Raw genomic sequence first — 27895 nt, 5'->3', positions numbered from 1 at the left:
CAATGTTTTCCTACCGGAAATATTTGTAAATATATGTAATTCTTGGAAAAACAGTAAACCATTAGTCCATCTTTCAAACATGAAGCAATTCTTTTGCTCATTTATGAGCAGAATATTGCATACTACTTTAATCTTCATAAATATTCCCAGCTTTTCCTTCCCATTTTATGTTTCTTCGCACTGATGTTAAATTCAGTTTATATTTGCTATGTTTTGTGTTACTGATTGCAATTGTTGTATTCATCAAGGAACAGATGCTATTGTATCCAAATAACTACACACACTATTGCACATGCATTGCTGAATATATGTGATCAATACTGAATTTTGCAAAAATTTTACTGACATACATACAGGAGCTAAGTCTCCTGGCATAATTCCACTGAAGTCAAAAGAGTTATGCCTGTAGAGATTCTGGCCCTGAGTGTTTCCTAAAACACTGTATCTTACAACAGCATTTATTATTACAATGTTTTGGGCAAGAAATGAGTTTTTAATACTTTCACTCTGTAGCACCTTCAGTCTAAAGATCTTAGATGCTTTAAAGACATTCATTAATGCAAACTACCAAATTTTCCTGGGAAGCAAGTGACTATTATTATCCACACTTTACAGTCAGAGAAGCTGAGATAAAGATGGATAAGTGACTCACCCAAAATACTGCTGTAGAGTACTGTAGGGATTTGTTACTATCTTGGGGCTGCTCCGGAGTTATAGATTTGAGAGAAATCCATCTCCAAGTTCAGTGAAAAGACAATAGCAACATCACTTTCTGAGATCAACCAGGCATTTCTTAAAAGTTATTCACAGAGGGCAAAATTCACTAGTACTGCTTCAGCTCTGTGATGGGGGTATGGGTGACTGAGGCTGTTCAGTGGCTCTGTGCCATCTCTCATTAGATCAATGGCAAGAGATTGGAGGGGTTGTTTCGAGATGGAGACCACAGCATCTATAACTATGCTGATCCAATGGGGATTTCCTGATAAAGAGTTCTGCCTGGGGTCATCTAGCCCTGCAGAGATCATGTCAAATAGGCACAACAGTAAAAATACTGGTGACAGCCTATGGCTGGTGTACACCAGGGTTCTCATTGCTGCTAACATCAGTGGGACTGATCTGTCAGGAGCAAAAGTTGAAAGTGTGTCATATCCTCCTGTTGTTCGTGCCCTCACTTAGACTGTAAGCACTTCAGAGTAAGGATTCAGTCTTTATTTGGCTGGTAGAGATCTGTCACTGCATGTATAGAGACACCACAGTCATTAGCAGGCATCAAAATGAGGTGTTTATGCATCAAAAGCACAAGCACACAGCACTAAAGCTACAGGAGTAACTCCCATTGCTGTTTGTATGTAAGGAAGAGGTTTTATCATCACTGGGGCTAGCCACTGGAGGGAGATGTGGTCACATGAACATTTCTATAGCGCTATGTAAGTAATTAATGGTAATAATTTTGATCTTGATGTGAGACAAAGGTTTGGGTTGGTTCTTTGACCCATGCCAGTTCACTCAGCACCCATGTACATATTCTGGGCAAAATTATGCTCTCTCTTCTGTAAGCGTGCAGGGCCCTGACTCAGCAGAGCTGATGCAGTTCTGTTGCAGAAAGTGGGGCAGGAGTTAGGGACCACATCTGGGGTGTCGACAGCCTCTGCCCACCACTGATCTCTGATCCAGGAGGAGACCTCCTCAACACTCCATGGTAAACAGCAGTTTGGGGTGTGGGTCAGCCCATGGAGAAGCAGGATAGGGACAAGTAGACCAGCTCTATCCACTATAATCCTCACTGGGATCTCCTACTGGAGCCATGCTCTCATTGGAGCTGTGGTGCTGAAGTGGTTCCAGCAGCAGTGCAGAAGTACCGCTTCACCACAGCATTTTTAAATGAAAGCTCAGAATGTGAAGACTACTGTAGAACGCTGCAAATATTGTGGCATCACCCATCAGCTCAAACCCATGATTTCTTTCTGCCCTTCACGTTGTAGATGATCAGTACATCAGAAGAAAACAGGCCCTGTGCTATTTTTTTTAGTTCTTTGTGAAGTACAAAGAAGTCCTAAAAGACTGCTTTTCTTCAGCTTTACAAATTCGGATCGCATCTACCCTGTTTCTCCTGTAAGACTCCGTGAGAGACTAGAAAACTAGCAGGATCATGATCTCACAGGTACCATAAAAGTGAAACCTGAGCAATTGAGAAAGGGAATGATTTTTATTCAGGCTGTTTAAAATTCTTGTCTGTTGTTGCAAACAATTTTACTCAAACACAAAAAGTTGGAAGAAAAAGGTTTTCTGCTCAAGAATCAAAACGCCTGGCCCATTAGTTAAGAACTGAGACAGCTTCCAATCTGCTTCTCTGAGTAATCCAAGGAGATCTCCAGAAAAATAAGACTTGATGTTCATATGTAAAAGTAAGCAGAGGAAGGAGAAACACCCTTTCAGCTGTCTTTATCCATCAGAAAGAAGAGAGGGGAAAAAAAAGCTCCTATTCTCTGCACTGAATCTAGGTCTCTTCACTGACACACGCTGGAGCAGTGAGCCGCCAGTGGAGCTGCAGAAAGACAATTCCTACAGTCAATGACTGCTCCAGGGGTCCCCATTAAGAGTGGATTCTCACCATGGAGGGGTGGGTGCGTTGCAGAACTGCACTACAGCTCCTGTTACATTTGATTTTCTATGTGGGCAACATGCATCCCTCCAGCCTGCCTACTCCTTTCCTAGCCTTGCCACTCCCCTACACAGACCCCACAATGTGTGGTGGAGAGCTGCATGGGGCTAAGGGGAGATGGTGTCACAGAGGCCGTTTAGCCCCTTTCCACAAGGGAAGGTGAGATTTGTGTACCTGAGCTGATAGCTGAAATTATTCTGTCTTTAGAAATAGTGTTCAATACAACATAACTGCTACAATCTAACCTGTTGACAGGGCACCTATCACACAGCAGCTAAGCACAGAACTATAAATCCGAAGTTCCAATCATAACCATCAGTTAAAGAACCAGCCACATCAAACACACCATCGGCAAATCCAGCAATCTGACACAGACAGAAATACAGTGAGCAACATGGCTCACCTACCCTCAAAATCCTAAATAATACCAAGAGATGCTGGGAAACGAATGGACGAGGACACAAAGATAAAGGGCCTCAGATGGTTAAGAACAGGACAACTGAAACAGAGGGGATGTGCAGCCTGCCCTGCAAGCAGCCAGCTCAGACTTCAGCAGGAAGGATTTTATAACCAAGGGTCCTTGACTGAGAAAGCCTGGCCTGTGGCTTAATTCTGCCTGAATCTAAGGACCCCAGATCCATTTTCTTATCATCTGCAAGCTTTTCTAAATTTACCTTATCACAATAATGAAAATACCAAGATCTGAACTTTCCCAGAGTTCTGGGGTTTTGGTTTGGCCCTGTCTCTACATTTGCTGTTGGAGAAACATATACCTTATAGCCTGTTGCTTTTCCACACCACTTCTACCAGTGGAAGCTGACCCCAATGTGTGGTTGTAATGCTGGAGAGATCCTTTCCAAATTCTTATTCAGGATTATAGAACAACCAGTGAAGGGAGCCCTCTTACAGAATCCATCTAGGTTTCACACTGAGTCAGTGGAGGCTGGGACAAGATTTGAAGAGTTTATTTAGGGCTGAACATATATCTGTAGTGCAGACACAATTAATAAACCTCAAATAAATTTGTTAGTCTCTAAGGTGCCACAAGTACTTCTGTTCTTTTTTCTTAATAGTATATAGATCTAGCTTTTGAGTCTGAGAGCCCTAATTTAAAGTGTAGCTCTGTTTTGAAAAATGACTGTGTATTTCCTGGCTGTCCAGTATGTAGCTCACATGCTTCCAAAAGATTTTGAGTTGTAAACACACAGGCCTTGTCTACACTAGCAAACTTTGGAGCCCGTTGTTCACCCCAATGCAGCTCCACAGAAGTGAAATTAGAAGACATGATGGTTTAAAATGCTTGAGCCCTATCTGCACTGTTGCTTCCACCACTGCTAAAACTGGTGGAGCTGCACTGGTGGCAAACGACTGCTACAAATTGGCTAGTGTTAGCACAGCCATTGCGAGAGCTGTGGTCTGTAAGTGAAGGATGGAGAACCAGCCAGTATCTTAAACTCATTAATTTGGGTTCATTTGAAGCAAATGAATTGAGAGCCTCCCTGCCTCCTGAAGCCAGTTAATCTGTCAAGGCATTGTGTGCAAGTCATCTGAGAAAGAGTGCTCCATCAATTTCTTCATATTCTTCTTCACTGAGGCAGGTCTAATCACCGGAAGGGAGTAATGCCATGGCCTGTGAGACTCCATGAGTTTGGCCCAACATGTTGTAGTTACACATAATGCTAATCTCACTACAGGAAAATAAGAATACAATATTCTTAGCCAGAGAGGTCCCACAGGTATTCATCCACTCCCTGACCCAGGCCCCAACTTTTAAAAAATTCACTTTCCCTTAGCAGTGGAGAAGGGCAAAAGGCAAAATTCTTGATTTTTCAGAAGTGCTGAGTGTCCAAAACTCTTAATGAAGTCAATAGGGATTGAGGTTGCTTAGCACCTCTGGAAGTCAGGACCAAAAGCAGAGCAGAATTTTGACTACTTAACAGTACAGTCCCAGCAATTCAGAGGGAGGGAGGACTTCTTTATAGCATACAAATAATTGCCAACATTGGGACACTACAAAAAGGGACCCACTGGAGACAGACACACACCCTTTATCTCTATCTAAACAGATGATTAGAAGAACTATTTGGAGGGACAGAGTGGGAAAATGAATGGATATCAGCAAAATGTGTTTGGGCAGCCACCGCCAAGCTTTAATATGTGGAGTTTAATCCTGGAAAGGTACAGTGACACCTAAATGGCTTGTTAACCTGATTTTTAGTGTTAATAGACACACAGAATGACAGCATTGTTACAGACAGGCAGAGGCTGAAAACATGCAAAGGCCCCCTTTTCTCGGCTGTCAGCAGTGTCTGAATGCAGAACTTTCAGCATCACAGCACAAACTTTAATTGCTTGAGCAAAAGCATTAACTGTTAGGTGGCACCAGTAACTAACTACTATCTTCAGTTGGACTGACCATTTGTCAGGGATACAACACATGTGTTGCAAGGATATTACATAAGTTTCCTTCCCCTACATAGCAGCGCCAATGCACCTCAAGCCTAACCTTCAGCACTTTCCAGTTCAGGGCTCTCTGACACAGCTCTGTCAATGCACTTCCATTTCCCTCTTCCCTGGCTTCTACAAAGACCCCTGTAAATACCTCCAAGCATTCTGTAACATTTCATGAAAGAAAAAACCCACACACATCCAAAAAAACCATTAAATTAGGTTTGAATAAAGACTGGGAGTGGATGGGCCATTACACAAAGTAAAACTATTTTCCCATACTTATCTCCCTCCCCCCCACACACAGTTCCTTATATCTCCTTGTCAAGTGCTGGAAATGGGCCATTTTCATTACCACTAAAAACAGTTATTTTTCTCTCCTGCTTATAATGTATATGGTAACACCCTTTGTTTCATGTTCCTTGTGTGTGTGTGTATATATATATATATCTATATATCTATATCTTCCTTCTGTATTTTCCACTACATGCATCCGATGAAGTGAGCTGTATCCCACAAAAGCTTATGCTACAATAAATTTGTTAGTTTCTAAGGTGCCACAAGTACTCCTATTTTTTTTGCGGATACAGACTAACACAGCTACTACTCTGAAACCAAAAACCTTTGTAGGCTTCTTTGTATGGCTCACTAGAAGAACCAAGGATCAGTGATCTGAAAAGCCTCCCAAATCTCCCCCTGCACCACTAGGTGGTGTTCAGATGCTTCAATGATGGGAGGAGGAGGCAAAGCTCAGTGCCTGGAGTGGCAAGCCATGGGGGGCAGCCTGCCGGTTAATGTGAAGGGGCAAGCAGGCAGCTTTTGGTGGCGTGCCTGCAGGAGGTCCGCTGGTCCCACGGCTTCGGCAGTAATTTGGCAGCAGGGACGACAATGGCCCGGCACCGGTGGACCTCCTGCAGGCATGCCGCCGAATCCATGTGACCAGCGGATCGCCTGCAGGCATGCGGCTTAAAGCCACCTGCCTGCTGTGCTTGGGGTGGCAAAAAACACGGAGCCGCCCCTGACCTTGAGGGGGCCTGTCATAACTGTCCTACTCAGATCTGAACCTTAGAGTTCAGAACATGAGAAGCTAGCATGAAACCCCCAAACTTAATTACCTGCTTGGATCTGATATGGCTGCCACCAGCCAGAAAAATTCCAGTGTCTGGCTCACTCTGGTCTCCCCAAAACCTTACCTGGGGAACCCCAAGACTCAGATGCCCTGAGTCTCACCACAAAGGGAAATAACCCACTTCCCTTCTCCCTCTTTACCTCCTCCCAGATTTCCCCACCCTGGGGACCCTAGTATACTCCCTGCTTCAAGTCCCTGAAACACAAGTACCGAGAGATCTAATCTCTCTCCCCCCTCACCCAGAGGGTATGCAAAGTCAGGCTTAGTAAATCTAACACAAAGAGATTTTCCCCCTCCCTTCGTTTCTTAGCCTTAACCAGTGAAAAGCACTCAAACAGGTCTTAAAAAGAAAGCTTTATATAAAAAGAAAGAAAAAGACATAAAATGGTCTCTGTATCAAGGTGACAATACACAGGGTCAATTGCTTAAAAGAAAAAATGTATAAACAGCCTTATCCAAAAAGAATACAATTTAAAACATTCCGGCAACTACACACATGTGAATACAAAAAAACCAATAGAAACCTATTGTCTTACTATCCTTGTACTTACAACTTGGAAACAGAAGATTAGAAAGCCTGGAGATTCCTGTGGTCACTCTCAGAGCCCAGAAAGAGAACAGAGCAAGAACAAAGGACTCACACCCAAAACTTCCCTCCACCCAGATTTGAAAAAGTCTTGTTTCCTGATTGGTCCTCTGGTCAGGTGTTGTTTGTTACCCCTTTCCAGGTGAAAGAGACATTAACCCTTAGCTATCTGTTTATGACAGGGCCATTTAGAGATCTGGGGGCAAAAATCTCTCTGGGGATTGGTCCTGCTTTGAGCAGGGGGTTGGACTAGATGACCTCCTGAGGTCCCTTTCAACCCTGATATTCTATAACTCACAGTATGAACACTGCAGGAAAAGAGTTCTAAAGTATGGTGGAAAACAATATTTCTTGCTGACTTTGTTCTGAATGGCAATGATGATTTAAGAAATACACAGCTCCCTTCACCCACAAGGACCCCACAACATAGAACAGCACAACACAATGAGTAAAATTGCCAGGGTCTATGGGCTACACTGCATGGAGGTGACATATTCCCATTCCTTTGTGGCATGACAACATACAATTAAACATGGCTGGAGGCAACAGCAGCCATTGTTCCCACAGCAAACAAGGCAACCAGGGCCTATGCTTCCCACATTGTGGCATCAATGCTGAGATAATCCTATTTTTGGACATGGTCTGTATAGGATGGGAGATCTCAAGGATGTGGAAGAAAGTGATGCTGGCAATTCCGTAGCTGGTGCTCCTCCCATTGTGAAAGGGGAGTGCTGAACTCCTGGAATTTCCATCTTTAACTTGAGATGTAAATCCAATATCCTGTTACTTGTGCGTATGGCACATTTTTCAGGAACAGGAATTTGGATTATAGTGCCCCGGCCCAACTGCCGTTTGGGTAACTGTATCCTGCCTACCTAAAATTCTACCTATAATTTACTTAGATTGGGTTTCCTCCTGCCTTTCTTGTACTAAACTGTCAGTCAAGGTTGCTATGTGTTGTTCAACTGATGTCCTGTTCCACAATAAGGTGGCTCCATTTCAGTGGCAGAGGAAGTGATTCATGTATCTATGACTATTAAGAACTCCTGCAAAGCCCTTGCCTCACACCCACTGTGCACCTGACAAGACATACCTTACAAGACTATTGAAAAACACTTGAATGATATATAGTGTTTTATTTGAGAAACAGCATGTGGTCATGTTGTTAAAAAGTGTAATGTTGTCCATAATTACAGGGAACAGAGATAACCCATTTGAGTGTTTACTATTAAGTGCACTAAACATGCTAACATTTTAATTTTTGTTGGTGGTGTTTTATGGAATTCTCTGCATTTTGTTGCATTTTTAGGGATAAAAAATTCCATAATCTTGAATTATATCACACACCCCTGGAATGCCCTGTGTTGCATAAATTATGCAAACCTGTCCCACTGGGTACAAATTTTGTCTACCAAAAACCCTGCGAGCCAGGCGCAATGCCTTCAATGGTGCAAATGAATGAACACTGAATGAGGTAGGGCTCCTACAGTCCTTTATTAGTTAGATAAAGACTGGGCAAGGTAGTGAGGTTAATGTTTATTCCTCTCTGGATTATATCTGAGCATTAAAGGAATGGTACAAAATGGGTTTATGGCTATTCCAAACTATTACAATAGAAAAAATAATGTATATGTGCCATCAGTGCCCTTGACTGGAATCAATCAGCGTTTCAACTGTGTGTCATATATCCTATACTTCTCACAGGTACCAGAAATTCTTCTTCAGTTCAGGTAAAAAGGATCTGCTTTTTAATACAGCAAGAGGATTCGAGTACTATCTCCACTGCCAGCAGGCAGTTCCAAGCACCCATGGTATGCAACATCATGATAGATGTGACATCCTAAGCAGCCATAGATTTGTTATAATATTTCAATTCTTTTAGCAGTTTTCCCCTTATGTAGTTACAGAGATGTTGCAAGATCTGTAGAGGTGGGACTATGGAGAGAAGGCCTGCCATTGGCACTCATTGACCAGCCAGCTTAACTTCAGTACCGAGAAAGATAATGGAGCATGAAACAACAATGAACGATGCCCCTAAAATGAATTATACCACAGCAGTACTTCAGTCTTCTCAGTCCTTGCAGTACTGGGGTAATTAAAGTAACCGCTAAAGCCTTAATTTGTTAAGAGTTCTGCATCCAGTAATACAAACCACTATGGCCTCCTCACCAGGTACTCTGGGTTCAGAACTGCTGAAATCGCTGTGATCTGCCCCAGAATTTATTGCCAAGCGCAGCTTTCAGGGTGGTGAGGCGTGCTCGGTGCTGATTAGTGTCTGTTCTGTTCTTTTTTTTAATCATGCTTAGTCTCATTAGAAAATGCCCTCCTTGGGCTGCTCCTTATCGAAATTAAATACATGCATAAACACCCTCTTCTTCCCCACACACTACATCATGTTTTTCCAATGTTTATGTCAATTTTCTGCTCATGAAAGTGCAGGGTTGATAGGACTGAAAATCCTCCCCATATCGACAGAACGGGTACAGCTAAGATGGTGGCAGAGCAGTCTTCCTGCACACAGAACCCACTGCCTTACTCCTGCCCTGGAGGGCCCCAGAGAGGAGTCCAGTCTCCAAAGGCCATGCAAACTTGGTCATCTCTGTTGAGACTGCCAACTGTGGGCTTTATCACATGGATAACTGTCTGCTTTTATCTAGACTGAGGCCAATACATCACCTCACACAGGCCACCAAACAGCCTTCAGATGGTAATGGCTTTCAGTCACTACACACCTGGGCGGGATTCAAATTAGCAAGTTGGAGCCAAAAGGCTCCACATCCTGTTACCTTGTCACAGAGGAATTTTTCATTTAAACCTGGAATGCTACCAGAGGATGGCAGAAAGAATCTCTTTTTAACATGACCTCTGAAGAAGGTACCATTCAAAAATACAGCTTCCTTCCTGCCTTCCTTCCCACACTGCAATGGCAGCCGTGGGCTGAACTGGCACTTGAATACATGACTTCCAGCCCAAAGGTGAGAATGCTATCAGCTAAGCTGTTCAGACACTAAAGCTCCTAAAAGTAGCTGCAATGTTACAGTACAACATGCTAATGACTTGTCATTATTTCTCAGTCTGTGTTAGCATTAATTTCCTCCTGGATTACATTAAATTGGCATTAGGAGATACTAACATCACAAATATGATGGGGACATCTAATCATATCACCTCATTTTACAGATAATATTTTCTTGTTAGGGCATTATTAAGCTTTTATTAAAATGACGGCAGATTCTCTAAGAAAATAGAGAAAGGCTCGTAGTGTTACAATGTTTTGATTAGATTTGGGTTAGCATGGTTGCATATTTGTTTATGATAATGCAGTGAGAGAAAAGCTCTTAACATCTCCCGGAGATTCATATATCACAGGCTCCTGCTTTATGTTGCTACATTGGTGCTTAACAAAATTAAACTTCGACATTATGGAAAATGGAATTTAACAGGGCACTAAATACAACACAGTCTGCAGCTGGAAGGGGAGATCTGGCCTCATGTCTTAGCTACCTGCTATTGTCTGAGGTAGCTCCACAATTAACTGGACTCCTAGCAAGGAACCAACCGTGAGGCCCCCTAAGAAACACAGGGTCTCCTAGTAGCAACTGAGCTATGAGATCTCTCCCTCCCCTCTGTTCCTGCTACTTGAAATGGAAGAAAAAAGTAGGCTCATAGGCTGCTGAGGCTTCAAGACCCACACAAATAAATGGGCCCTTGGGAAATGACTTGCTTTGCATGTTCTAGTTAGACGTGAAGGCCTCACTATGAAATGCTGAGAGAGAACCCAGCAGTGTTCCTTGGATCAAAGATGACTACTGTCTCAAAATTATTGCCTCCTATGTTGGTAACACCCACCTCCTTGTCTGTGATCAGAGACAATGTGGGAAGGTGGGAGATAAGTAAATGAGGCCAGGAAATAGGAAGCAAAAAATAATCCAGAAATGTCACTAACATGAGGACTTCTGCACCCTATACTCCAAAAGCTACTATACCTGAAATATATGCAGTGCCATTCCTGAGGCTTCAGCTTGACTAGACACTGAAGACTACATCCCTAGGAATGAGAGATGACCACCGAAAAAGAGATGCAGAATGGAAGGATTAGAGCACACTGGAGAGGTAAAGAAATACTGGATAGCATGGCACAATAGATGAAGAACACTATAAGGGCTTTCCTACCTTCCTCATAGGTATATTGGCCACTTCAGGAGGCTGGATACAAGAGGAGATGGACAAAAGAGCTGTTCCCCTTGGGAAAATCCTGTGTTCTTATGTTCAAAGTTCAGTCCCCCTTCATTTTTAAAAAAGTTTATGTTTGTACAAGCAGAAACATTTGACAGGCAGGGATCTCTCCTTCAAAGTCAGACAACACAATTGTTCCATCTGTTAGGTCTGTGCTGAGAAATCACCCTACACAGCTTCAAACTCTCATCTGAGAAACCGATTCTCATCTTGCTTTCATTGGTGTAACACTACAGACTTTAATTGAATTACGCCTGATTTAAGTGAGATAAGCATCAGACACTTTAGACTTCAGACTTCGCCAGTGGAGGTCTTTCCAAGAGTGAAGCGAGGGAGTGTTTTTTAAAGTAAAATAGATACATGAAAAGAAGAACATGCCCCTATAAAACAGGATACCAGATCAGTCATCCCACCCTACAATTTGGAGGTATGAAAGGGATGAGGAATGAAGCAGAGCAGGAAAAATGGAGTGGTGGAGGGCAGAACATGACATCATCAGGAAATGTGAACAACCCACAGATGCAGCAAAGAGGCACAAAAGCTCCCCCAACCCAAAACCATCCTTCAATGAACAGAAAGAGCAATGAGAATCAAAGTCCTTACCTGTCACTGCATGCTGGAAGCCTTGGAGGCAGCATGAGCTGCAGTGCTGTCTGTGACCATGCTAGTAGGATACCCAGGCCACATCACTTTTACTATTCCATGGGATCTCCCAACCACAGCTCTGTTTGCTTTTAAAACACGATTCAGGTCTCCTATGTTCGGTTAGCAATGGTGACTGCATAATCTGAGGCCCCTCAACTGGAAAGGAAGCTTATTTCTTGAGCTCACTCACCCTTAAACCCCTCTCCTCACCTCAACACACATGCATGTCCTCCTGACCTCTGAAATGTTACCCTGAATCCAAGGAGGGATTCAGGCTACACACCCAGAATATTAATCAACGTAGGAGACTCACACCTGGGAGACCCACAGCCATATCTGTAACTCCCCATGCACAAATAAATCACCAACCTCCTACAAGGATGAGATTTTGCTTTTGCTGTTGCCTACACAAATTGAACTTAGACATAGAACAGGGATATACAGTTTCCCCACTAGTCAGCTCCTATATGGTTCCCTTCCAGTAACTGGGACATACAGACAGCCTGAGTCTTTCTGCCACGCCAGCGGTGCAGCAAAGGTTTGAAAAAAACAAAAAGGACGAAGAAGAAAAAACCCAACAAAGCAGAAAATCATAAAAACTAAAGTAGGAAAATACAAGTTGTTTTAAAAATAAATAAATAAAATCTTTGCCAGAAGAACATATTTAAATATGCAAAAGTCTAGACTATTAAAAATTCATGAAAGCAAAACGATTTAGAGAGATGCTGACGCTGGTGGGGAAACTGACACAAACCGCTTGTCTGATTTCTTTTGTCTTTTTTTTCTCTCTTTCCTTTTTTATTACTACTAAAGGACATTAATTTGCATGAAAACAGAATCTTTGTTTCCTCCTCTTGCTGCTGATTCCACACCTGAAGACAGAGCCCTTTCTGGGTGACACTGTAGGAACCAGCTGTTCTCAAATAGGGGTGTGGCTGGGGAGGACATCAGATGCTACCTCTGAGGCCGGTGCTCAGAGGGCACACTAATAATGAGCATGGAACAAGTTTCTGGATGGATGGGGGGAATAAATAGCAAGGAGCATGGAAAGTCTTGGGAAACAAAAGATCCCATTTTTATGCAAATATCCTTAGTAGTGCTGGACAGAAACTGGCAATCTCATTTTGCAGCGATTCAGGGAATATTTTTCCTGGCCTGATTTTGCACCCCTTGAATACAATATTCAAACTAACCTAAAAGCTCAAAAGGAAATTCAGACAAAGGCTCCATGTTCCTCCTGCTTTCAGATCCATGGAGCCAGTCAGTTCCACATGGCACTGCATAGCATACTGAGGATACTAGCCAGCCCACATCCTGCACACATCTCTGTGCACTCCTGCTCCATTGCAGACTGACCAGGAGAGGAAACAGGTGTGCCATCTGCTCAGGTGTATATCATCCCCTTGGTTTGGGCCAATACCATATGTGAAACAATCAAATGTTGTACGGTTTCCATCATTGCATCTGCACAGAGAGTCCCAACTGAAGGGAAAGTAGCAAAGGGAATGATTCCCAGAGAGAATCTGCCATTGCTGCTGCTGGCTGTTTCATTGCTGGCTGCAAACTACTTGTTGGCTCCAGAGGACAGAGTCTCAGGTGGTGCCTCCTGGCGCAGCTCCTGGTGCTGTTAGAAAACTCAGCCTGAATGAAGTGACCCTACATAACTTGCTCCTTCCCTGGCCTCCCACTAGCTTGGATTGGACAGACTATATAGGTCAATGGATAAAGCCAACAGAGTTCAGAAAAACCCACCAAGCCAGGTTTGCCTTCTTGTCTTCTGGTACCTCTAGAGCAACTTGTTCAGCATTTCATAAACCCCCCTGCATGGACACAGCACAGAAGGGCCACCAATTCAGAAAGGAATTTTGTTTTAATCAGAGATGATTGGCTCCAAAATCCAGATCCACGTTTTGTGGCCTGAGGCCCATACTTATTTCAACAAGTTCTAAACTCATGATTTTTGAAACATAGCAGGAAAGGCTCTCTCTGTTGCACTACAGAGTTTCTGGCTGGGATATGGTCTTTAATGATTACTCTTTATGGCATTCCTAAGCCCCTTTCTGTCTTACACAGACTGAAAGAGATCCAGAGTTAGTCCCTCAGATGGAATTTGTCACAGAAGTCTAGCTGGTGAGGTGACCTGCAGGTGATTCTCATAAGAGTCTGAGATGCTACCCCAATGCTAAGGGCTTCTCCTCCCACCTCAAAAGCCCACCAGCCCCCTTAAAAATGGTATTGAAGAAATATCAGATTAAGCAGCCACCACTGTGTCCTGAATACGTTTTATTATAGGGGTGTTTTTCAGGTAGTGGAGAAGTGTATACAGTACCTGTTGTTACCTTTATGTGTTCTCTAAATATCTCTGAAGGCATTTCCCAAAAGACAACAGGTTACCCCTGAAACACATTTTCAGCTCATCCCAATGCCCAGGTGCTTTTCTGCAAAGCCATGAAATAACAGTTCATCTCCTCCTGAGAGAAACCTCACATAACACATTTGCACACAATCACCATGAATCCTTCCCTCCTCCCCCAGCCCCAGATCCCACCCTATCTTTGATTTTTGTATTTAAAAAATGAATAAGAAAGGGAAAAAAGAAAGAAAGAAAGAAAGAAAGAAACACAGCTTATAAACTAGCAAAGGAAATAAAGTTAATTTCTTTTTTTAATATATAGAGAACAAAATGAAACTTGAGGGAAAACTTACTGGCGTTACAGTTTATCCTGATACAGTCTAGATGGGGAAAAATAAATGAAAGATGAAATTGCATCCTTCAAGGTAACAGCTGCAGACATCCAAAAACAATCAGTCCACCCTTCCGGGGACAGACACACGCAAAGAGATGTGGCCATTTTATATTTATATACAGTCTGTACAAGCTCAGGCATGGATGTATATATACAGTATATTCTACTGAAATATCAGATACATATGCATATATATATACATACACACCCATGTATATATATATACACACATTTGTAAAGAGAGATATACCTATATACATATATATCCACATATCGACACAGAAAGTTCTTTTCTTTTTAAGGAAGCCTATACAACTAAGATTATCTACTGCTTCAGACCATGAACTGATATTAATTAAAAGGAAAAAAATTGACAAGTAATTAAAGCACAAAATAATCTTCCTCAAAATGCAAGTCATACCCCAATGTCCTTTCTATTTTTTGAAACCCTCTGCAATTTCTCTGAGAAGCTTGACGTTTAAAGGCAACCTTTACATTTGGTTTCATTTGAATTAATTAATAGTTATTGCATAAATATACCACCTGTCCAACACAGTATACCTGTAAAATCAGTCTATTGACGTTGGTTGGTGCAATATTTAACCCTTTCCACCTCTCCCCAGGACAGACCCTCTCTCACTCCCCTTAATGTTAGCCCAGATTGTTTTGAAAAAATGTGCACAGGTGCATTTGCCACTGTCCATTCAAGCGAGGAAAGGGTTAATATACCCCTCAGCTGTGTCCTATCATAAAATGGCCACTTGCAAACGGCTAACCGCACGAACACCCAGCCCAGATTTCAGCCACTTTTTGGGAGGTTGGGGTGATTTTTTTGATTGGTTGGGAGAGGGTTTTGTTGTTGGTTTTTTAGGGGGTGTTTTTTTTGCAGGGGAGAAAAGGGGGTTCAAAGATACCCAGCTCAGCCAGCTCCTCAGAGCCCAGTCTTGTCTTGCTGCCTGAATGTTAGTACTGAATGAGACACCTGTAACATTCAGGCAGAAGATGAAATAGGCAGTGAAGTGGCAGACCTCAGAATCTTTGACAGCCCTGCCTGCTTCACTCAGGGGTTCCACACGGGAGGAAGGAGGAAAAGGAGCATAGGAAGAAAGGAGGAAAGAAAAAGAAACAAAGGGATACAGAATTCTGTTTGTTCGCGCTAATCAACAGTAACAGAGAAAACAAATGGTGTTTGATGGTCTGAACCAGAGAACTTCTGAGCACCTGCTGCTTCCACTTAACTTACTAGAAACGGCAAGTACTCAGCCCTTCTCAGGATGAGGCCCCTGGGGAGGCTGGTTTTATCCTTGGGGTTGTGAACATCCCCCCACTGGAGTGCCCCAATGTGAGCATGGAGTTAATGCATCACCACAGTACCAGGCGTCTTTGACCATCCTGGTCTTCTCTCATAAACCCCAGGTTAAGGATCATAGTCTCTGAGTTCTGGCCATCCTGACTGGATATCCTGGAGGAGAGCCTCTGTCAGGTAACCGCAGCCTTGCCCAGCACAGCTGTTTGTCTGTATCATGGGGATGTGGCCCAGCAGCAGCAGATATACAGAAAGTGAGAGGAGAGACTGGAAAGAACATAGAGGGGGAGAGAGCTAAATCGGCTCCACATCAGGGTGAAATGCTTTTACTCCAAAGGGTGTAATAAGGACAATTCTTTCAGTAGTAGAAACAAACTGCAACTTTAAAAAATAAAAAGGAGGGGGCTGAAGGAAAAGAATCAGTTTCTATAAATAAAGAAGGGGTGGAAGTGATTAGGGATAGACCAATCAGAAGCAGCAGTGCCAGAGAGAGTCTGTTCTCAAGCAGAACTTCTCTTGAGAAAATCTGGGGTTGGTTTTGTGTGATTAGGTTTGTCATGTGTCGTCAACCGCAACAGAAAAGTGGGAGCAAACAGCCCTGGAGCAATTGGTACGATCACCATACAGCGGTAGCTATATCCCTTATGGGAGGGGTGAGGGAAGCCATCTAAAATATATAAGAAACCAGCTGTCTTTTCCTCTCTGACCAGAGAGAGAGAGAGAGAGAGAGAGAGAGAGATTGTGTGGCTGAACGGGAGAGAGAGATAGACCAAGCACAAGTGGTATGGCTAGATCAGTATAGGGGTTTACTAGGGACAAAGTCACAAATGGTCAGTATAGAGAAATATGTCAGGGTTCTGAACAACAATAATCAAACTGGGAAACTAAAAAGTCAGTGGAAATATGATCAATTTGCCTGGAGAATTCTTGCTTCATTATACAGAGGGTTTGAATGTTTCCACATGTTCCAAAGTATTGTTTTCAGAGTGAGCTGCTGTATGGGGGTGGAGGACCAATGCTTTGGGAGAGAGACAAATACACTCCCTGTTTTGTCTGGTAGGGTTTTTAATGTAAAAGAAGATACCAAGCAATTTAGTGATCTGCTAAAATGACCTGGATTTTGTAGGAGGCTAGATTTCGAGGCTCTGAGAACACGAGAGCACTGACTGATCCCTTCTCCCTTTCCCACCGAAAAATGACAACCAGCCAGGGCACTGTCTTCCAATACCAATGGTCACCCTACAGGAGATCTTCCATGGGAAGCGATCGCATTGGAGGGATTCTAAATCTGCTGACGGTCTTATGAACCATCTATTTATTTGAACCAACCTTCTGAGATGTTTAAGATTCACCCATGACTGGATTTTATCACCCCATGATACCAGTGACATGTGAGCTACTGAAACTGCAGATGTTCAGTACCTTTCAAAATCAGGCCCAAGCTGTTTAAAGTTGGGCAGCAAAAAACAGAGGCATCTAAAAATCAATGTCTACTGCAAAAACTTAGGATCAAGTCTTTATTTCCTGCCCCAGGGCACCACTTTTGGCCTTAGCCTAGTGTAGTAGAGAGGATTAAGCCATCAGTGAATGAAACTATTTTTCTCCTCATTATACCAAGCTTCAAAATGATGTAAATGGCTCTTTAAATCAGAGCAACACTGTGAAACCAGTGCACTCCCAGGTTGTTGAGGGGTAGAAGGTACATATTAAGGTACAGGTCCAAGTAGTCAAAGCAAGATCAGCTGAGGAGCTTGGCAGTAATTAAAGAAACCTCCTGGGATTCCCACATGTTCATATTGGTACAGTAAGGCTTTTGGTAATCCTTGCTGAGGGTTCTCAACACTGTAATTGGGTTTTACTAATGGGATTTGCTTTATTTCAGTCTGGCTGAATTCCTGACTCAAAGCGGTTTTCTGTTCCTTTGCATTTAAAGGTGAGCACGGCCAGAATAGCTGTAGATCTAGTTAGTAACTGTTAGGTTTAGTCAATGAATGAGCTGTCTGGACGGTAGGGGGCAAAGCCAAAGTGCCACGTCTATGAGAGTGGGGGAGGAGTGGGAAGAGCCAGTCCAGAGACCTTCCTTCATTTATTCCTACTGTAAATCAGGAGCTCCTCATCAACAGCTCAGGAGGTAGGATCTCCTAGCACTGGATTTTCAGGAGCATGTTCCCTGGGCACAGGCAGGACTGGCGCTAGGGGTTTTAGCACCCTAGGCGCACGGCAATTTCACTGCCCCGCGCGCTGGTCCCGCGGCTCCGGTGGAGCTGCCACAGTCGTGCCTGGGGGCGGTCCACCGGAGCCGCACGAGCAGCCAACCGTCCGCAGCCACGACTGCGGCAGCTCCACCAGAGCCGCCTGCTGCCCACCAATAATCCTGGTGCCCTAGGTGATTGCCTAGGCCGCCTAAATGCAAGTGCCGGCCCTGGGCACAGGTCTAGGGGTTCCTCTGCACACAGAAGGTTAATGGCGCCAGTGCAATAGGCTAAAGTTAAAGGCAGCATTAAAATGTAGTTTAAGGGAAACACGAGTGTGCATAGACTGAGCGTGGTGTGCAGAAGTTGTGGAAAGGAAGCAAGTACAGGAAACAGAGCAGCGGGAATGAAGGGTTCTGACACCAGAAATAACCTATTTAAGTGGTAGAGGCTGAATTCATCCCTGGAGTCATTCCACCTATGTTTCTGAAATTACACCAGGTTTCTCATGGCCCTGTTTATCTGCAGGACACAGTTGTTGTGTATATCTGCCCCATCACCCTGGAGTCCTCCACCTACACACTCATTGAAAGTTTTGCTGCTTTAGGCAGGGCTGCCCAGAGGGGAGGGAGCAAGTGGGGCAATTTGCCCCAGGCTCTGGGCCCCGCAGGGGCCCCCACAAAAGTTTTTCGAGGGCCTTGGAGCGGGGTCCTTCACTTGCTCCAGGGACCCCGGAAAACTCTTGCGGGGCCCGGGCCCCCAGAACTTCTTCCGCTCTGGGTCTTTGGTGGCGGGGGGTCCTTCTGCTCCAGGGCGGAAGGACCCCCCACCGTTGAATTACCACTGAAGTGGGACCCGCCACCAAAGTGCTGAGTCTTTGGCGGTAATTCAGCAGTGGGGGGTCCCTGCTGCGGGTCTTTGGGGCACTTCGGCGGCAGGTCCTAGAGCAGAAGGACCCTCTGCTGCCGATTTACCACCGAAGTGGGGGCCCCCCACTGCCGAAGACCCCAGGCCCCCTGAATCCTCTGGGCAGCCCTGGCTTCAGATAGCCCCTTCTTCAGTTAGGTATGGGTGATGTGTAACAGTCAGGATCTTCTGGAAACTATGCTTGTCTGAGTTTCTCAGCATCTGTCTTCGTGAGGTGTGTATCAGTCCTTTTGAGGAGCAGGGAAAGTCTAAATCCCCATGTTTGTCAGGGATGGGAGGCACTGGAGTGCGCTGGGGGTGGGAGTGGGAAATTATGAGCACGACTGGAAAGTAGATTTGGAAATGCAAACTTCTCACTCAGGACTCTTCTGAGAATGGATAGGGTATGCAATTATAGGGCCAGCTCTCCCCTAGTCCCTACCTATTGTCATTATAATAATTCCTGTAAACAGGAATTGTGAGACCTCCAGCCATAAAAAAAAAAAGGGAATATGGCATTTCAGTGCAGAACTGGCTGTGATTTCCCCATACTGGGCAGTAGGGGGCAAAGGTGAGCTGCCTCAGTCTTTCACTAGGGGACAGGGTGCTCACCAGCACCAGTTAGCTTGCAGAGCATTGCTAAGGCATGAGGTCTTCAGAATCAGTGAAAGGGAACATCTCTGTGTGAAGGGGAGTGCATGCTGCTTGCTTCAATAAGGTCCAGACCTGGCTCTGGAAGTGCAGCCCACAGGATACCAGCAGTGTTGGATGGGAACGGGGAAGCACAGGACAAATTAATGCTGCTTACTCTGGATCATTTCCTCCAGGAAAGCTGGATATAGTAAAACAAAACAAAGAACGTAACAAGCCAAGGATGTGTTGTGCATATGTTGGGTGTGAATAAGAAAGTGCCTCATTAGTGGCAGAGTCTGAGGAGCTGGGGAGGGAGGGGAGTGTCAAAGTGCAGCAGCTGTGTCTGGCTGGGCAGGGTGCAAGACTGTTTTATGCAGGGCATGTGGACACTGAGTGCAAAATTATGTATAAATGAAATGTATGAAAAGATGTGTGTACTGTGTGTGTAAAGAGGTGTCAATGAGAATGAGTGCCTGTTGTGTTCTGTGCATACATGTGTTTTGTGTGTGATGCACACACATTTGTAACAGAGAGTGACGCATATGAGTGACAAATCATTCCCTCTGGGAAGGGACCATACAGCCTCAGCAGTGCTGGAGGACTCTGACCCACAGCCACTGAGCCAAACACCTTTCAGGGGGCAAAGCAGAAATTACTGATTTGGAAAGCCCAAGACATCACTGCCCCCCTCGAGGCTAGAGCTCAGTTCAGGATAGGAGGAAGCTATGAGGCAGATGAGCTTCTTATTTTCTGTGCTGCAGAAGGGGCTTTATTCCAGTCACCAGTATCCTGAGGGAGGGCATAGGAGAGGAGAAGACAGAAGCTAAACGCTGGCTGTTCCCAGCTGATATGCCATTTGTCTCACACTCAGCATGTCTTTGAAGTTGCAAGGGCTATTCCAGAGCACCCTTCACTGTATTTCTCTCTCTCTCTCTCTCTCTCTCTCTCTCTCTCTCCCTTCCTTTCTCAACTTAGTTGTGAGATCTATCACATTTGGGTTCCAACCTTCACACAGCAAACATCCAATATGCTGTGAAATGTGCTAACACAAAGAACAAACTGCCTCAGGCTCCTGGCTGGGAAGGTCTGAAACAGCTCCTCGTCCCTTTTAAATGAACAGAATTAATAGTCAAGGCTCTTTCCTTCCCCCTCCCACCCAAGTCTGCATTGGAGTAAGCATTCCTGGTTTAGTTTTTGGCAATGAATGCTGCAGTGGTGAGTGGGATATGCCAGCCCCTGCAGGCTTCTCTGTACACTCTGTTCTCAGGGCTGTTTGCTGTGCGGGCCGCAGGCTTCAGGCCTTTGAAGGGTTGAATACCATCTTTTGATTTACCATGGCTGATGGGGTGTGAGAAGCTTTACAACTCAAATACACCGGGAAAAAAAAACAGCACAGAAAAATACTCAAACAGAACCCAGATGGAATTGAACGAGAAAAAAAAAAAAAAAAAAAAAAAAGGACAGTTCTTAGTAATAGCTTTAAATAACTTAGAAAAAAAGCACAAGTAGATAATACACCACTCAAAACAGTCTGTGCTGATACAGATCTGGTGCTTACCAGCCCATTTGGGGATTCGGATGTATGACTGGTCAGATCTGAGCTCCCCCTTATTTGGAGTTGGTGGCCACCTGTCACTTAAAAGGGCATTTTGGCATTGTCAAGCCAGAAAGTCTTAGATTACATCCAAGTAAAATCCATCTCCTCAAATAGTTGACAAGAACACCAACTAAACAACTGGGAGCTGATGGCTGGGCTTCTTGGCATTGCAAGGCTTCCCCCGTCACCCAAGGTCTCAGATTTGATCTCTTCCTTCAATAACATAATCTAAGCCCTTTGGAAAACACAGAAGTCCTGATTTAAGGTCTTGTGGGAAACCTTTGTAACTTGGGGGGGGGGGGGTTCAGACAAGTAGGGATAACTTGGTTTAGTATTCCAAATAATGGAAATTAAGGTTCTGTGGCTCAAATCACTGGGGGAGCAGAGAGGCACAGGCTCCCCCCTCAGCTGCAGCATTTGTCATTTTATTGGAGCATAGACCTTCAGAGCTCTGCAGGGCCAAAGCTCCATGTCTGCAAAGCTTAGGAGCTCAGCAAAAATAATGATTCAGCCACTGCTGCTCCAGCATAACTAACCTTCAGTAACAGAGTTTTGGTTCACCAGGGTTTCCCCCATGTACCAGTCCCTTAGCCAAGAACAGTACGTAGCGTATACTGTAATATGAAGCTCTTGGTCAAAACTCCGGTAAAATGCTCAGAAAGCATTTTCAGTCATATTTTTTAGGTGGTAAGGCATTAAAAGCCAGATGTTTAGCACCTGGTCCAGGTCTAATGGTCTCCAGAAGGTCTGTGTAACAAGTTACCACAGCTGATGGAACAAGCAATATTGGCAGGCATTGGAAGAAAACGTTTTCTGCTCTCCTCGCCAAAGGGAAAGCCACTATGATGTAAAGCAGAACCCTTTAAAGTGAGGAGGGGGAGATTAAATGGGCAGAAAATGTTTCCTGCCTTGCAGGTACCAGAGTGCCCTCTTCCCTCACTGACTTCCATGGAAGTTGAGGGTGTCGCAGTACCTATCAAGTGGCACCTTGCTCAGCAGGATAGAGCTCATTAAGGACAATACTTTACATGCTGCAGTGCCTGGTGAGAGACGGTCCCCAAGTGCTTTGCAAGCATCCACTACTGAAGCCTCACTGCTTCCCTATGAGATAAGGTAGCTTTAGCACCCTTAGCAGAGGGATAAAGTGAGGCACTAGAGGGTAAAGGGACTTGCTCAGGATCACAGTGAGATCATGGCAAAATTCAGAATAGGACCCAGGTGTCCCAGATTCCCAAACCCAGATCTGACAACATAACATGCTCTCCCTCTTAAAATATGAGACTTGGCCTCACAGCACTTTGATTCTCAGACAGACAAACTTTTTCATTCTAATTATCAGAAAGCATTTCAGAAAAGGGACCTTGGAAAGGGACAGAAATTCTCAGGGTGCTAGATTATTTGGACAAATAGCATTGGATGGGAAAAGCAAGCAGCTGCAAACACACTAATCACACACATGCTGGAGTTGTTTGAAAGATTCTCTTTACACATTAGACTACAGAACAATAATTCTTTGGAATTGATCCCCAAAGGGAACATGGTAGGCATAAGGAATTCTCCACTTCACTTAGAACTGATACAGGCAGCGATGGATGCCACTTGAGAAGTCATTGTGGCGGCTGGGATGATCTATTTCCCCATGGACCAGTGCAATTTAGTACTGCCTGCCATGCTGGCTGGACACCCAATGATGCTTTACAGTGCTCTAGTTCAGCTGAGTACAGCATGTAAATACCAGACAACAGGAGCTATGTAACAGTGTAGTATTTTTCCATCTAAGGGAACACTTAATGCTTCCAGATCCTCATGGGATGGAGACTCTTTTCATTTCTCATTTTTAAAGATAGGAGCTTGTTCTAACAGATCATTGCCTTTTCACCCTCCAAACCCAACAGTAAAAGAAAGGGCTGACTTTCCCTTCCAGAGCCAAAGGAGGCTAGAAGCAGTTCTTTTGGAAACCAGTTAATGCCACCTCCTGGGTCAGCCCTAGAGGGGTGACTGAAGGGCAATATGTTACACTGTTCCTTGTTGTTCAGCTGAAAGTCCAGATGAGGACCAAGGTGAAGCAGTCCCTAGAAGAACCATTCAAGTTATGGTTCATTCAGCTCTGGTGTGGCATGATCTAGATGATACCACCTATGTCTAGCTGTGACATGGTTCAATGACAGAATCACATCAATATATAGTCCAATGTGTGACACTGTCACTGCACTGTGCAAAGTCATTGCAATGTTTCTTCTTCACATTATGGCCCAGCCAGGACTCAGGAGCGAGTTTCCTATTGATAACTCATAGTATTTGGGAGACGCATAATGGGGCTTGGAATTTCAAAAGCTAGCCCAAGCTCATCATGGAGCATACACTTCGTTCCTGTTAGACACCCTAAATACACCTCTACCTCGACATAACACTGTCCTTGGGAGCCAAAAAAGTCTTACCGCGTTATAGGTGAAACCGTGTTATATTGAACTTGCTTTGATCTACCAGAGTGCGCAGCCCCATCCGCCCCAGTGCACTGCTTTACTGCGTTATATCCAAATTCATGTTATATCAGGTGGCGTTATATCGAGGCAGCGGTGTATTAGGGGAGGCTTACCATTTCCAATAAGTACCATGGCTCTGCAGTTCTAGCTCAGATTCTCCTCTCAGTTATACTAGTGCAACCACATGTAGTCAACCAGATAGCAGCAGTATAAGTGAGAAAAGTATTTCACTTTGTGCTCATATTCAACTACAAAAATATGAAACAACCAAACCCACCCAATATCTCTTATCCCTACCCCCCTCCACACACACACTGGCACTTTGCCTCTTCAAGCTTTTCAGACATGGGAGTCAAAAACTGCCACCAGGGGACCCATCCACACTGCTGGCCTACAACAGTGAGAGAATGAGGGGAAGCTGGATGCATCCTCAACCGAGTACCATAGATCATTAGAGTGGATTGTTTTGTTGATCTACAGACTCCAGTTACTCAGCTCAGCTTAATAAGAGAGTCTGTGTTTGTTATGAAGGAAACTTCCTCACAACCATCATTTTAGTATCAAATTTGTTCCCACTCAGGTTCTATCTGGGAAAGAATAACTTTGAGGAGACAAAAGTAGGCTTGGCAAGTTGCTCAACTGAAGGCCTTTTGACCATGGTCAAATATTGCAGCAAGAATGTCCCGCTGCAGGTGGTGGCCTACCTCTTTGATTGCATCAGGTTGCTATTCTTGCATTTTTTAAGAACTTCATGTAATTGTGTTCCACATTTTTCTGAGTTAAAATAACTCAGTGAAGTAATTTTTTGTAATTAGGAATAAGTATCTAAGGCTTACACTATCAAAATCAGAAAGTCTTACTCTTTTGTTATTGTTGTCATGGTTCTAATATCTGCGTGCTTTAAAATATTTGATCATTTTGACATAATTTGACTGATCAATTGACCAATTATTTTTGGACTGGTAAATTGACCCACCCTACACAGAACATAACCTTTCTGGGTGCTCCCCCTATCTTTATTACTTGAGTTTAAAAAACACACTAAACCATTCACCAGAAAGGGCCCTAAAGGCTACAACCTACATTAGAGTTACCTGAACATGCGGGGCCACTACTGCAGAACACAACAGTAATTTTTGTAAGGACTTGGGTCCTGAGAAGGTTCAGCATTCAAACCATTAGACCAAGACCAGTCTCTTGAGAGCATGGGATTCACAGCACCTACCCCTTCCCTCCATGTCTGTTTGGCTTCCCTCCCATGCCCTGCTTTGACTGTTTTGAGTGGTGGAAAAGAGGCTGAATTAATGAGTATATGATTGATCAAAAGATGGACCAAGTAGCATGTTTTACACAAAGCTAACCAGTTCCAGACCAAGAAAGGAAACTTAAAAACATAAAGACTTAAAAACCACCACTATCCATGACCAAGAATTGACATCAAATGTCCATGCAGAAACTGTCAGAGAGAATTTCTCTCTCCACAGATAGTATCATTACAAGGGTCTTAGCAGCTACTTTAGAAATCAATCATATCCAATCAAACCAACAGAAAAAAAGAAAAATGATAAAGAAAACACTAATCACAAGCCCAAATTAAAAGTGGAAGGGGGAATCTCTGTACGATACCTAAATTGACCATGAGTTTGACACGCCCTCCATCAAGCTCCAGGCGAAGGGTGTCAGCAGAATCCCGTGAAGTGGTGGCCATTAACAGCCCATAGGCACGCTGGGACATGAAGCGGAAAGACACATCTTCTGCCTCTGTGTGCATGACCATGGGCATGATGATCTTCATATACATGCTACCATCGTAGCTCAAGATGGAAGCCTCTGCGGAGAAGAAAAGAAACAATGACTAACCATGAGAGCTACGTAATGCTTCTGTGGCACACTTACCCACTGTTTATATAGCAATCACTTCACCCACCACTGAAATGCAGCCACTTCTGGGGTATAAATGCAGTGGCTCACCCAGCAGTGGCTTCACACAGCAATATTACACAACAGGTTAGAGCAGGAAGCAGAAGATATTGTATCCAGTTAAAACTACAATGTAGGGAAGCAGAATGCAGTTATCCACACTAGAATTTCCCAGGACTCCCAGGATAGCATCCCCTCTTGTGAAAAGGGCCATCGGATCAATAATGATTACTTGTTGCCAGGACCTTAATTTTATTATCTTCTGAAAGACAGCTTCTTCTCTGGCAGCCCAGCTTCCCCTTGCACTGTCCAGGGTCACTAGTTTAGACAGTCCCTATTAACTCACCAAAACCCCTTCCTGCAGCACATGGGTTTTACTTTGGCTATCACATATCAAATATTTTAAGGAATGTCACTTATTTGGTAGGGCATTTGATCAGATAAAGAGTATTTTCCAAGCAATAATTTTGCAAGAAATCACACACTGTGATACAACTGTACAATTTTTAAACCCATATAGCAGTAGTCCCCAACGTGGTGCCCGCAGGCGCAATAGTGCCCGCTGGGGCATTTATGTGCGCCTGCCTAGTGCCCAGCACAGGAGAGAAGCCACAGCCCCACGCCTGCCGGGGACAGAGAACTCCAGGGCTGCAGGCACCGGTGTTCTCAGTTCCTGGCAGGCACGGAACTGCGGCTTCCCTCTGGCTTCTCCGGGGCTGCAGATTGCAGGCACCGGTGTTCTGTCTGTGGCAGGCACGGGGCCGCATCTTAAGCTGGAGAGAAGCTGCAGTCCCGTGCCTGTCGGGGACAGAGAACTCCTAGGCTGCAGACTGCGGGCGCTGGTGTTCTCAGTCCCTGGCAGGCACGGGGCCACGGCTTAAGCTGGAGAGAAGCCGTGGCCCCGTGCCTGCTGGGGACAGAGAACTCCGGGGCTGCGGATGCCAGTGTTCTCTGTCCCTGGCAGGCGCGAGGCCCACCTACTGCCCAGCAGGGGAGAGAAGATGGGCCCCGCGCCTGCTGGGGACAGAGTACTTCGGGGCTGCAGGCTGCGGGTGCCAGTGTTCTCTGTCCTACCGGCTTCTCTCCAGCTTCTCTCTGCACTGCCCAGAACTGGCGCCAAAAAACAAAAAGAAAACCACTCTGACTCTGCAGAATGGACAGAATGCCGCCCCGTAGCATGTGCTGTCCCAGGCACATGCTTGCTCCACTGGTGCCTGGAGCCGGCCCTGTATGTGAGTAATTGCTGGCGCCCGCCACACTCTTCTGTAAACATGAATGTGCTACTGACCACAAAAAGGTTGGGGACCACTGCCATAGAGTGATATTTCTTAAATATAAGCTTTGCCCAGTAATTTTCATACTGCCTTCCTTTGGGTCTTTAAAATGAACAGCAGGTCATCAGCCTGCTTGAAGATATCCTGCCCACACACAGGACAGGAACAGCATTTAGAAAAACTATACAGCCCGAGATGGTATCGCTTCAGCAATCCCATACATTCACAAATTGTACACAGGCTGGCACAAGCCCTTTCTCAACCAGGGATGACAGGCAATGGCTCCTTCAACCTTGCAGAAGCTCCATTACCCAGAGGACAAAACATTCTGAAACAGCCCAATTGTCACAATCAACACAGCTGTTCAGTGAGCTGCCAGTCAGCCTAAAGGTCTAGCTGACTATCATCCAGAGAGATGTTTGTGGCCCAAAAATGGGTACCAGGAATTTTACAAGGACAAGGAACACACAGAAAACATGTCAAAGCTTACACTTTTGATTTTGGTGAGTTTTTTTTAAAAACTTATGGTTAGAAATAAAAGAAAAAATCCACGTGTTATCTTTCATCTAAGACCTTCAAAAATCCTGAGAGGGAGAGGTATTGTTTAGAATAGATCAAGGAAGTATAACTAGAAAAGGCTGAAGCTGAGCAAAGGAAAAATTGAGGCTAGATAGCAGGAGAAATTTACCTTAGGGTAAGTTAGTGTGTGGAACAGTCTTCCAAGAAAAGTGGTTGAACTCCCATTGCTTGGGGATACTAAAAACTAGGTTGGGTAAAGCCCTGCAGAATAGACTACAGGAAATATTAGCCAGGGATGGACTATCAGGTCTTCTCTGCCTCTATTTTGCATGTGATCCTATGAGTTTGAGAGTCTGCTCTCTTCTTGAGATGTGTGTAAAACTCATTTGTTTTAATGGAGGGGACGCTGCAGACAGTCACTTACCCCATAGATGCTGTATTTGCTCCTCCTTCACCTGGAGAACTCCCTTGCGAAACTCCCTGTTCGCAAAGCTCCCTGGTTGCTTTTTTTAAACAACTAACAAAATCATCCAAAGCCCAAGATTTGGTGGTGATGGGGGACTTCAACTATCCAGATATATGTTGGGAAAATAACACCGTGGGACACAGACT

At 44.4% G+C, this 27895-nt stretch overlaps 1 protein-coding gene across 25 annotated transcripts in view; it reads right to left on the bottom strand.

Annotated features, from left to right (window-relative positions):
* The window catches only part of NRXN3 (neurexin 3), a 1481114-nt gene that overhangs the window by 916671 nt on the left and 536548 nt on the right, over positions 1-27895 (bottom strand). For 18 of the 25 annotated variants that reach the window (XR_007774426.1, XR_007774427.1, XM_050953172.1 and 15 more), the window contains 2 exons: positions 25197-25400; positions 14413-14439 (listed from right to left, as the gene is read on the bottom strand). Coding sequence is in view for 23 of the 25 variants with exons in the window: in XM_050953172.1 (XP_050809129.1) it covers positions 14413-14439; positions 25197-25400 (231 nt within the window). In the remaining 2 variants the exon portion in view is untranslated. The remainder of the gene's footprint in view (positions 1-14412; positions 14440-25196; positions 25401-27895) is intronic. The other 7 variants (XM_050953176.1, XM_050953182.1, XM_050953196.1 and 4 more) reach the window with 1 other exon arrangement.

Source organism: Gopherus flavomarginatus, chromosome 5, assembly GCF_025201925.1.
Source record: "Gopherus flavomarginatus isolate rGopFla2 chromosome 5, rGopFla2.mat.asm, whole genome shotgun sequence".
NCBI lineage: Eukaryota > Metazoa > Chordata > Testudines > Testudinidae > Gopherus > Gopherus flavomarginatus.
The sequence above is the reverse complement of the archived record's forward strand: the minus strand, read 5'-3'. Positions and strand labels throughout refer to the sequence as shown.